Source organism: Temnothorax americanus, unplaced genomic scaffold (genome assembly GCF_048541705.1).
Source record: "Temnothorax americanus isolate GAGA-0224 unplaced genomic scaffold, ASM4854170v1 Scaffold28, whole genome shotgun sequence".
Taxonomy (NCBI): domain Eukaryota; kingdom Metazoa; phylum Arthropoda; class Insecta; order Hymenoptera; family Formicidae; genus Temnothorax; species Temnothorax americanus.
The window spans coordinates 58884-71805 of NW_027509421.1; the positions used below are offsets into that span (position 1 = coordinate 58884).

Sequence of the window (12922 nt, forward strand, 5' to 3'; positions counted from 1 at the left end):
ACGCTACGGCGAGGTAAATTAAATGCAGTTAAGGACTCGGCTTTGAAACCGCGCGAATTCTTCTGCGAGAAGCCGCACGCGAGGCTCTTAACTCTTAACCCTCGTTATGATTCGTATATACGATATACGACATTATATGATTATTTTAATACATATTTCTATAGTCTCTTTTCCATTCTTAATTACCTTAAAAGTTAATTATCGCGTAAAAAGTATATATTGATTTCACCGACGAGCTCGTCTTGTTTCCATTAGTTATTTCTCTCTCGTTTAATTTCAAAGGTTCCATTCCGAGGCTCTTACTCGATTGTGTTAAATGAGTCGTGACTCTCCTATCTCTGACGACTCCGCACGTATGCGTATGCATTTCAAAGTGTTGCCCTACTTTCAAGCCGAGCGGAGAGAGAACTTTTAACTGGAATTGACAAAAAAAAAAAGATAGATTTAATCACGAAGATCCACTCGTTCTTTATGTATGAAACATAATACGATATTGGATCAGAACGCTTTATAGTGCAAATTTGTCTAAAACCGGGCATTCGGCCAGCAGTCACTATATGCTCAAAATTTTAACTTTAATCTGACGAATCTAAATTGTAAGAGACTGGAATAAAATCAAGTTTATGAGATATACGAACGTGTGAATAATTAAAAAGAGATTGAATTTTCTAAGAAAAACTTAATGCAAATTTAATCAAACAGAAAATTGTCATTAAAATTAAGATAACATCAAGCAATGATACGTCGTGGAGATTGCAAAGAATTAATAAATTATTAAATTCTCCCAGGCAAAATACGTGTTTCGCTGTTAACATCGAATCAACCATTAATTTTGAGAACCTTCTACGCAATTGAACTACATCACGTGCCGTCAAATTTAATTACAAATTACACACGATATCACGTGCAAACTATACGTTGCGAAGACATGTCACGCTATCCGGATCATTTTAATGACTTTAAATTAATGCGTTAATTACGAGATGGAAGTAGAGAGCGCCGTATAATTATATACGGCTGTTTCGGCGGACTGTGAAAAAAAAAGGTCTGCGTGTATAAGTTGGACAACGGCGTTACTTACACCGCGCGGAGACCTAATTTGCGATAATTCGCTCACGTATACAGTCGCTGAGAGCAGCCGAATTACATTCTAATTATGTAGAGTACCGCGGCGCATACCTGACGAAAGTTTCATCAAAGAAACAGCGAACGACATTCCTGCAATAAACCCTGATTAGATTCTCAAACTGCATTACGTGGATTACGCAGACTGTACGCGCGTGCAGCGCGTCCTACGCTACTGCATGCATATTCTGCGCTTGAATATCAAATCAGATGTGGTCTATATTCGTTCGGCTCTCCTTCATTCATTAATTTGCATCTTGCGTTACACCGCGCTACGTAGCGACGATCTATTAATGATTACCGGCTCATGCAAATGCGGCCCTCGGAGGGAATACGCGGAGGCGTCCGGAAAGTTATATAGCAGCAAGTCGCATTCATTATTAACACGCACTTGATACTCCTGTTAATCCGACGGCGCGGTAGACTACCGCGCTAATGCGATAATACCAATTGGAGATTTATGTAACTTGTCAGATCCCCGTGGAGAATTCTCTGCAGAGAAATTTTCTTTACATCGCGGATCGGAGAGACGCCCCGGAATACGGGAACTCTTCCTATACGGTGGAGCGCGCGATACCGTCTGTCTGCCGCTGGTTAAAAACTTTTAATGATTTCCCGAAGATTTGTCAGCGTATCGCGGCGGCCCGAGGTGCTCGCTGAGATGGATCGCTCGAGCGAAAAATAATTAGCGTTATAACTCAGAGGGGAAAATCGAGAGAGCGAGAGAGTTGGCGGCGCGGCGGGCGGATGTGCGGACGGGAGGGCGCGGCTGGTTTGTATCGGCGCTACATGTGATGGATTACAGCGATCAATGAAAGGTTGATCAGTCGGCTGATTGATTAGATAAGTTTCGGCGGTGTAACCGCCGAACGAACTGCCACGCGAGTTCCCGGTTCCCGACACTTCGACCCGACCTGCCTTTCGTCTATTTTTCCCCGTAAGTTCTCTCTCCCTCTCTCTATCTTTACCTCTATCTCTATCTCTATTTCTATAGAGATTTACCTATCTCTCACTCTCTTTCCCTCGACGGCGTAGCTCTTTTATTTATTCATGTCGACCATACCCACCCACGACCGACACGCGCTAGCAGGTCGGCCATTTTCGCGGGTCAAAAACGAGCAATGGAAGTCAGGAGTCACGAGGGAGAAGAAATTAAGGTCGCGACCAAGAGCTGAAATTTTTAGCAGCGTCAATTCTTTCCCGTCGTCTCTTTTTCGCCCGTACAAATGGAATTTGGAAATTGCGTGAGACTTCACCGTGGCGTTCGGGAGAGAAAAATAAGGAAGGATCGCCAATAACGGTTCTCTGCGCTCCTAGATCTTCCTAAGAATCCCTCGGCTTTTCAGCTCTTATAAATCCCGTCGTATTATCTCGTTTTTCAAATTGTTGTTTTTCGCAATTGACAATTCGATGCATGGCATAAAGACGAGCAAAGAGAAATTAACCGGAGAAAAGAAATGGAGATCACTGTACATTTGCAGAGCCGAAACACGAAATTAAATACATTCGTTTGTGTAATCGATGAAGTAATAAAATGCCGACAAAACCACACAGGCATCCTCGATTGCACGAAATCACCCATCTTTGCACTTTTGATTGTTGCGTAGTCGTCGAAAGCTCGCTGAAACGGCATTCAGCAACGGCAGCGATTTACAGATCGTTGCTCTCAAATGTAACAAATGTTATTCGCTTTCCGAGCATTCCCGGAATTTTGCAGAATATCCCGTGCGTTGCCTCGTGTCGAGTATCAGTAACGCGTAGATGTTGCGCCCCGTTATTCGACGTTGCAATGCCGAGAGCGCCGGCCGAGCCTGGGAAAATACGCTGCGTCGTCGTCCCCTCGAGCTTGAGGTCATTGATTCTGAACAATTTTCACCTCGCCACGGTCTCTCAAGTCGGGCGAAAATTTACGCGGGGGTTCACCCCGGCGAGACCGACAACCGACATCAGGTCGGAATGCTTCCACCTCCGCATTCGTGTTCCCTGCAGACGGCGTTTCCACGGGTCAAAAATGAAGGAGAGAGAGAGAGAGAGAGAGAGAGAGAGAGAGAGAGAGAGAGAGAGAGAGAGAGAGAGGAAAAAAAGAGAAGACCGCACCACGGCGAGGCAAGAACGGGCAAGAAATTAAGATCGCAAACCGTGACTAAAACTTTCAGCGCCAGCCGTCCGTGATTCTCCTCTTCGTGTTCTGCTCGCGAAAAGCGCGACTCTCCGGAAATTCCGAGACGCGGCGGTGAACAATGAGTTCCATCTTTCATTCATGCGAAGAGGCCTAGGGCATATTTCGCGGTTTAAACCTAAAGTAACGAGGCTCAATCTACATATATACAACATGAATGCTAAGCAATTTCTGAAAACTTTTTAACGGTGAATTATTTTCTCGCTGGTAGGAAACAATAAATTTTAACATTAAAAAGAGATCAATAGTGCAATAACGCAACTCTGTATCTCTCTCTTGCTGTATATATTTCTGTATTACGTTCGCGACGGCTGCGGTTTCGTATTAAGCACATTCCTATCGTGCCACAGCGTCTCTTTTTGGGGGAAAGCAACGATTCGACGCGATAATGCATCGGCGCGATCCTGAAACGAAGTCCTCTCGCGCCCCCAGGTCTCGTAAATCCTGAACGCAATTAGTAAAGTGACGCGCCAACGTCGCCCATCCGAGTGAACTCGAAACTTCGTCCGTTTACCTGCATCCGTCTTGAAAGTTTCAAAATGCACAGCCAAACACAGTCGAATCGCTGGCGGTTTCGAGGAACGACGAACCTCGCACTTCCCGTCGCGGGCGCTCACAAAGGAAGGAATGTTCGCGAGAGGGAGAAGAAGCTATTTACTGCGGGCGTCGCGCGGCGCGGGCGCAAGAAAGCATCGAGTTATAGACAATCGCGAGTAAGACGACGCGCGGGATAAGAACCGCCCCGCGTAGAAACGATAGTCGGACAGAGAAAATGGAGAACCATGGAGCCGTGGAGAGAATATTCCGCTGAATATCTCTATCCGCTCGCTCTCTATCCCTCTTCATATCTTCCTCACTCCTTTTCCACTAGCTGCTTCCCTCCCTCTCGTTCTCCATCGCGCGGCGTCTTGCGCAGCGCGACCTGAGAGGTAATTCCTTTTCGCTCTACATTTGCAAATGGAATATTGGACGCTCGTTTGTCCGAGATCTTGCCGATGCTCCGTTTCATTCACTTAAAGTGTTCCACTATAAATATATCGCCGACCAGATTTTCTAATGTGCCCGACATACGAACATGCGAACATCACTGCGTCCTCGTTATTTCTCGATGTTTGGAAGCAGAGGCCGTTTTCGCTAATCCGCAGTCTCCTTCTCTCAATTGCGCTGGTCTGTCCTCCGCGCTGCGTGCGGATAATCACAATTCCTGCATAGCGATGTAGACATGAACTATACCCTCTCCAATTTGAATCCAATCAGCGGATACTCCGTCGAGACGGTCGCGTCGAAGGGCCGCGCGACGCGAAAAACGCCGCTGTATGTCGCGCGACGCGATATTATTCATATGCTCGGCGACGCGTTTGGCTCGTCACTCCGGACGCAGAAGCAATATAACTTTTTTCCCCCAACCCTCTCAACGGGGCTCGCGCCTCGTTCGAACACTCGTCCGTCTGTCCCTCTTTTTTTTTCGCCCTCCGCCACGGCCATCACGCGGCCGGAAATGACGCCGGTCGGCACGTAGAATCACGCGGATACTTTCTCTTTCGACGGGTGCGAAAGCGTCCGACCGCGGCTTCCAGTTGGTTACGGATATACGTTAATTTGTTCGTACAGACGACGTTACTTTGGAACGTAATATTTTTTTATTCCCGTTCAATTATTTGCTAATTATTTATTTGATCCCCATTCAGTTTTCTTGTTAATTTGTACGTATAAGAAACGAATTACTAGAACATTCGGTGCGGCTTACGAATAATTAACTTGTTACAACATGTTTAGCTGCGCTTAATTAGCTGCCGTCATTACGCCAATTAGAACGGGATACGAACGTGCGGTACACATGATCTAATCATTGCGAGATCGTTAGGCCTCACATTGACGAGGCTGCAGCCTGTATAATTGAATGATCCGTTTTGCTTAGTCTGATAGACGTCGCTGCCACGATGTCGAAGCGCGCGCGATTAAATGTAACATAATATCGCTACCTTACCATCGCACAACGTCTCGTTAACGGCTCCCTCCGCCGAGATAATCGATACGATATATCGTACTATGAGAAGATCAAACTAGACGAGGGAAAATTCCAATCGCAATTTTAATAGATATACCAATTACAGCTTCGATCCGAATCAATTCGGATTATGAGATTATTAATCGTGAAATCATAATGGTAATCCTCGACGTAATTTATGACGGACGCTCGCCAGTATAGTTTCGCGAAAGAGTTTTTAGTTTTCAGTGTAGATAGTAATTGGCTTAGATACATATCTCGGTTCGAACTATCGTATCGAGAGCAATAAACGTATGATGATAAATTAATAAATTCCCGTTAATACGAAGTTCGCGCGCGGGCATAGTGGCAATTCAATTATCTTATGCTCACCCATGTAGTTTATATGTATCCTATGTAGCCCACATCTTCCGCGCCATTCCACCATTTTCCAATTATCCCGCAATAATGAGATCTAATACTCCATTATTACAACGTGCCGGCTACTTTATCGCTTAAGGAGGATTAATGACGACGTCCGCGACTACTAATTTTATTATCGCGAGCTAACGAGTGTACCCATTTCGCGTCCCAGCATCGTACGAGAGGGGGGAATTAATCATGTAATCGCTTCGCCAGGCTTCCTCGCGAGCATACTCGCGGTAATAATTTCGCAATAACTTCGCCGGGGCATAAAATATCTCTTTGATTAATCGGCGCCTGGAGTTGTACATACAACGTAACAGAAATGAGTCAGTTATTACCATGGTTTTCTTCAGAAACTACTCTTTTTAGGTACTTTATAACAATTACCGTTCAATATAATTCAACATCGCATCACAAACGGCAAGCTGAAGCAATTTATTTTCCTAAAACTTTTTACCCTTTCTTTTTTGCCCTTCTCAAAATTGTTCTTATAATTTTTTCAAATCCCCATCCATGTACTCGTCAATGTTACGTATGTAATTCTATTTTAATAGATGCAAATAAACTCGTGAATAAACAAATAATTTCATTCCACGTCATTTTATTATCCTTTCTGTATCATATTCATTATTCTTGCCTTTCATCCCGTACTTGGCGGAACAACAACGATCCTGCTGTCGCAAGATGAGTTTAATTGTCTACAATACAAAATTACACTGCAGGCCCTCTACGCTTTTTAAATCGACAAACAGTTATCGCGGGGCGCAAACTGCAATCGCTTGTCATTATTTTGGATTATCGGTTACCGTTAATTGACGGTCGAGCGCAATGTATCGTGCAGTCTGTTCCCGATCGAAACTATTATCGGGTCGACGAATATCACGACGATACCTGTCACGGTGAGAAATAACACGATCGGACGAATCGAACAAAAGAATTAACGGAAAAACCGTAGGATACTATCACGCTTCATAAATATCGCTTCCCGTAAATCAATTAATTGACATGCTATGTATGTGTCGAGCGCGTATTGTAAAATGTTTGCCGGCGCGCCGATTGTTCATTACGAAGCACGATGATTGATCGAATATGCACAACTGTATCATTGCAATTACATTTTAATGAATAAACAAATGAATAAATTTCTTTTTGTTGCCCTCGAGGCCCCCGGGAATTTTCTTGTGATTATCTTTCAGCTATACGTGTTCGGATTACGTAGCGCTAGATTAGTTATCTTGAGATAAGCAAGTTATCGCTAGTTTGGTAACATCCACGTTACCAACAACAAACAAACTATGACGCTTGCACCTATATACCTATTATCCATTAATGCAGAATGCAGAACAGCATAATTAGATGCGCATTAAGCAAACAATTTAGCTCTTGCGCTCGCATAAATTGGCCCATCGTGATCTGCATCGAGCAAACAATGTTATTACCGTCCAGGCGTGAAACGTAAAAAATTCATTATTATTATTTTTTTTAATACCGTCACGTTCCGTTTTTTGCAATGTTTTGCCAATATTGAATTCAATACCAACGAATGTCACGTACAAGTAAAAAGAGTACAACGACATTTTTTTTTTACAATTTTTGGATAAAACCAATCGAACAATTTATATAAATTTTTTTTATATTTATTTTGCCCGACCATTTTCATTCCCAAATTTTCTCTGTTCTTCCTCGTATCTTCTTATTAGAAAATTCATATTTGTTCCTTTTTTTTCGTGTTACGCGTTCTTCTCTAACCGGAGCCGCAGCGGAGCAGCAGGAGGAGCGTGCTGATTGGGAGGCTAATCACGCGCTACTCTCCATTACATTAATTAAAACTTAGCTCTCAACTCTGCTCGGCTTCTACGTCACCTGCCGCGCCATTCGCGTTGTCCTTTTCTTCCTCTCATCCTGCTCGCGTCTCCCGGTGTTCCCGCGATCACACTTTGTCTCCGCTCGCTCGTCTATACCTATCCACCGCATGCCACTGCTTGTATGCTATCGCATTTCCTAAGAAAATCACGATTACCTCCAACAACGTGGATATGAATAAGTGATAAGCTTTTTCTGTCACCGGCATTGCTTAACAAGATTGAAGCCCTTTCTACCATCGTTGTTTAAACAAAATTCTCTACATCTTTTCTTTAGCCTGTAGAGGACGGGAAGCTTATTTTTAGGCCTACGAGGGTCGCACACTTTATTTTTAAATAAAAAACATAAAAAGTCATGAAAAACTTGCCCGTCCTTTCTGTTTCCACGAAATGGATAACTGATTACAAAAATTATTTCTTTAACCAAAACTATTTTTATGTAGAAAAAAAATTAGTTAACAAAATCACCGTATATATGCGTTATCTATATAAGAGTTCTGCAATTTTTTACATGAGGAAAGTTAAAAACAATTTCACGCTTGATGAAGAAAAGTATTGTGATGTTAAAATATATAGTATGGGTGTAAAATAAGGAGTATAAATAAAAGTACTGCTATTAAGATTTGTTTAGTTTGTGTTTTCTATTTGCTACCCTAGTTTTGCCTTCAGGAGTCGTTCCCAAAGGGTCGTACTTTCAAATGGATACCGAATGGAGAATTACTCTCAATTCAATGTCTATACCTTATGTCGCCGTGTCCCATAGAGTTTTACTGTCGAGATTTGTTCTTAAATTGCGAAATCTCGAAACTTTAAAGTGGTCCTCATATTTTTTACCAGATATTTATTTGAGTATCCAAGAATTTCAAAAATTCTACAAATACCTATATAAAAAATATATTAAGATATTTATTTTATTTTAGTTTTTGTATATCACGTATTTTACATTAGTAAGTTATACGGGTTGTGCTAATTAATTACTTATATAATCACCGTTTATGTTTTGTAATCAATAACAAAGATTGTGAATTCCCAAAATTATTCCGCGAATTAGATCGTTCGTTGCACAAAAGATTTGCATTGCCGTCGGCAAAACCGCTTTGCCCATTCGGCGAAAATCCCTACTCGACCCAATTCGAGCGTCGTACTTATCGGTGAGTGTTGTAGCAGAAAAAAGAAGTAGCACGCGGACGGCGAATAAATAACGTTGCACCAACGGATAATGGTATTTATTGAATGTACAATTATACATCCTATATCGACGAAGGGAATGAATTGTTCTCGCAATTCTATCGCGGATAACCCTGCCGTTTATTTTTCCCCGGCTCGTACATTCATCCTCCCGGGAGGATCAATAACGACCGCGAAAAACAACTTTCCTTGCCCGCTAATGTTACGATTATGGCTGTACGTTAATCAAGTCGAACGATCGGCGCAAGTGCCCGCGTGACTATACGATATCCAATCTACAAGACGGCTAGTGATATAATAATGTCCATAAAACGAGACTATACGTATCTTTCGGATTAGTCGGAGAATTATTCTGACTTTAACTCAAACTAAAAGTTTAATTCTGAACTATGAACACTCTGCCTCTGCCGCGGTAACGTTATCTATATATATCGCGAATATTATCCGGACGTAGTGGATCGCGGTTTAACGTCTTCGATGAGAATATATGGCGTGGATGAGGACCACCGCGGTGGCAAAATTGGAAAAAGTGCCGATCAAACAAAATTAATTGGGTTCCCCGCGTTCGGGGCTGCAACAAAGCAACTCTCGCTTCGAGCGAGAACGAGCCGAGCCGATTGGAGGTACTCCTCAACCGCGAATTATTTCGGCACGAAACTTTGCTATATATCCAGCCGGGTCCCGCGATATCGCTTTTGTAATTCTATCGCGGAATAAAAGATCGTGTTTGACTAGAAACTACCGCGCGAAAGTATACAGACGGACGGTGCGCGACGGTCTATTCCGCCGAAATATAACATGTGGACCGACGTGCGACGTGCGGATTTTGCGGAAACAGTGTTGGAAATGGAAATATAGGGAAAATTCTGGTTACGGGGAAGAGCACGTGATCGAGCCACCGAGAAACGTATACGTGTTCTTTTCTATAACGTGATCGAAACCCGTCGTTCCAATTATTTTCCTGCGGTGTCGATTCGTGGAAAATACGACGGTACAATAGTCCCGTTACACGTACTAAAACATTTCTTCGAAAATATTGGTTGATTCGCTTCGAAGAAGAAGGAGAGAAGAACGAGAGACGTTCACATCGACGCATTAGCACAAAAGGCGCACGTCCGTCTATCTTTTTGAGTATTAATAAATCCCATCTGCTGTCGTCTCCATCGACTCTCCGCTTTCGCAACTTCGAAACGCAGTCGCGGCAGCGGGTAAACGCAGCCCGGTATCTTCGTGTAGCGAATTCGCAAGATTCCTCGTCGTCTTTCCTGTTCTCCAATCCCGCACTTCTCCTTTCTTCTGGCGTCGTCTACTCCTCCCGTTGGTTCCTCCCGCTCATCTGGGATTCCGAAACACTTGGACTTATTAAATGCAAAATGCTTCCGGCAAACAATGCTTAATCGCGACGTCGCTCCTCCTTGTAATCCTCGTTGCTACAGATACAGGCGCAAAATGAGAGAAAGAGGGGGGGGCGGGAGAGTAAGGAGGATGAACGCGATTGCGCGACGAAGAAAGAATCAACAGCTCTTTCGCTCGTTCGCGCGCTCTTTCGCGATAATCCGATCTCCCATTTTTACAACTTCGTTTGAGCTCGCGGCGGATTCCGTTGCCGACGGGCATTCGAAATATTCGTGGAATCTCGTATTTACCCTCGCGGCCCGTGGAAAACCCGGGCGGAAAAGACGCTCGGCAACGGGGGGTCGAGAAACGAAGGGTGAGAAAGGACTCCTCCCTGTGTCGAGCAACCGCACGGGTGAGGGTGACCACTCGGCAGCTCGGCAGGGATCATGGTTCAGTTTTTTTATTTAAAAGCAATGGAAATGGACGGTGATTTTTCATTATGTCGGTTTATCTAAACATACGGAGACACAGGAAACATTGAATATATTTAGGGGAAAGTTTTTTTATAACGAACTACATTATACGATGTATTGAGATTGCATTACACGATAGCATTATATGATGCCAGGAATATTTCTTCTTCGTCGTTCAGTTTTTTTCGAATATCAAATCCCGGAATTTAAAATGTAACATCCTGTACGCCGCGTATAAACGTTCGCGCGGTACAAGGTTCAGAGACATAATCCATACATAAATATAGAACCGTCGCAATCAGTTTACGCGCGGGGATCTCCCGTGTAATAGACAACAGGATGGAATTATCCCTTTTCGCTGATATAGTATTACACTGCGCGTACTTTCTTCTCTTGACTTCGAAGAGAAACATCGGCTTTTCAGCTCGTGCAATCGCCGCGTTTCTCGCGGGAAACGAGAAAATAATACTGCGAGGCTCGACATTTTCCGTCTCTGAGGGAGGGAAAGAGAGAGAGAGAAATTACAATTTTTTCATTACGTTCCTCTTGGCCATGTTGTTGGAGAATGGTAACCCTGACGCGTACAAGCCCGCCGGCTGTTCGCCGGCGATCCGGCTGAAAAATATCGTAGCCGCAGCCGTTTTGGATTGTTTTGCGTTTCTGGTGCGCGCGGATTCGTCGGCGGGTTCAGATCCTCAGATTAAAATCTAGAAACTTTCCGACCGAGCAGCGAGTATATCGCCCATCATCCGCAGGCGGCTGGACCCCCCCTTTCTGTATCCGTTCACTGTTTCAGACTGCACGTTCCCGGAGGAATGGTACGGTCGGTGGTTCCAGTCCGGGCTCGTAGACTTGGTGACCGTCAACGGTTCCGAAATCACCAGCAAGGGCTTCTGCAAGGAGAAAAACGGCGACAAGTTCCTCGTTCACGACACGTGAGTGTGCCATTCTCGTTTGAATTGCAAGTGTGGAGTTCGGGCCGGCCGATATGAAACGACAGTATAGTATTCCATCCTTTTATACCTTCCGTTTATACCCGTTCTCTCGTTCCCCCTTTTCCCAGTCCCCCGTCCCACTACCCTTTTCCCCTTCCCCGGACCAACGCCTGGCGCTCCCGGTCGCTCCCGTACGCGCCCCCCCCCCCCCCGTAGTCCCTTCTTTCCAGCTTTTATTAATTAACTGCCCTCCGACAAAGCGCTCGAGGCGACGTGCCAACCGAGAGAGCACCCGGCGTATAAAACGTTTCTCCTGAAATTCCATCCGTGAAACCGGAGCAGGGGTGGCTTTGAGATCGAAGAGAACGGGCGATCCATACCGAGCAGCGCGCGTGCTTGTATATATCGATACATGTAACCACTATCGTTTGGCCGTCGTGTACGCGCGTGTAGTGGTATAAGATTTACGATGAATGCGTAGTCGGTGAAGTACCTACGCGAGCGTATGACTAAATGTTAAATAGAAACTGCTCGCGCGCGCGCGTGTAATCCCGAGGCGGACGAGCGAAGTCGACCGGGGGGGGGGGGGGAACTCCGCTCCATGATCCAGCGCGCGAAAAAGGCATCGCGTTTTAGTTACTTACAAAAGCTATATGTGTAACTTATAATCACGATCGTTACAGCGCCAACTACTGCATGGCAATTACTTCCATAGCTCCTAAAACTTCAAGTAACTCATTTTGCGAAAAGTGATTGTATATAAGTGGACATTTTATATCCAGTTGATTCCGTCACGTATTTTATACGCTGATACATGAAATAATGAACTAAAACTATATAAGTACTATAAATCATGTATGATTGTCTAATTCGAAAATCTCTTATTGACGCTAAATTAATAAAATATTCATTAATTCGAAAAAAACAGGAGACATTCCTCCTCTTTTGCGTAAAATTAATGAAGCAGTAATTGTAAATTAAAGAGAAAAATGCCAATTACGGACTGGATCTTGGTAGCTTAATAATAATTTTGTGAATATTATATACTTTTTTCCCCCAACTGTCCAGTCTGGATCGTAAATGGCATTTTTCCCTCTAATTTATTGTATATCGTAAACGATCGAGTTTTGCTTATTATTATTGTAAATTAAAGAATCCGATGTATGATCCATTGATGTCTTCGTTAAATTTTATTGGTATCAGCTTAAAATATGCATCATTTTTATCGTCTCAATGGATCCGCGAGCATTTGCGATCTGAAAATGGACGATACCCGATGCGTATTACGTCGGAGTTGTTTTCGCAGCGATGCAATATCGCGCGAAACAAAGCAAAACAAAGGAGTGGCATCCCTGACGGCCTGACGGGAAGTAAAAGCCATGAAGCTAATTCTACAAAACGGCCAACAA

At 43.9% G+C, this 12922-nt stretch overlaps 1 protein-coding gene across 1 annotated transcript in view; it reads left to right on the forward strand.

Moving 5' to 3' along the window:
• Window positions 1-12922, forward strand: part of LOC143899672 (uncharacterized) — a 108922-nt gene that overhangs the window by 53430 nt on the left and 42570 nt on the right. The window contains exon 2 of the mRNA XM_077410134.1: window positions 11375-11513. Coding sequence (XP_077266260.1) covers window positions 11375-11513 — 139 coding nt within the window. The remainder of the gene's footprint in view (window positions 1-11374; window positions 11514-12922) is intronic.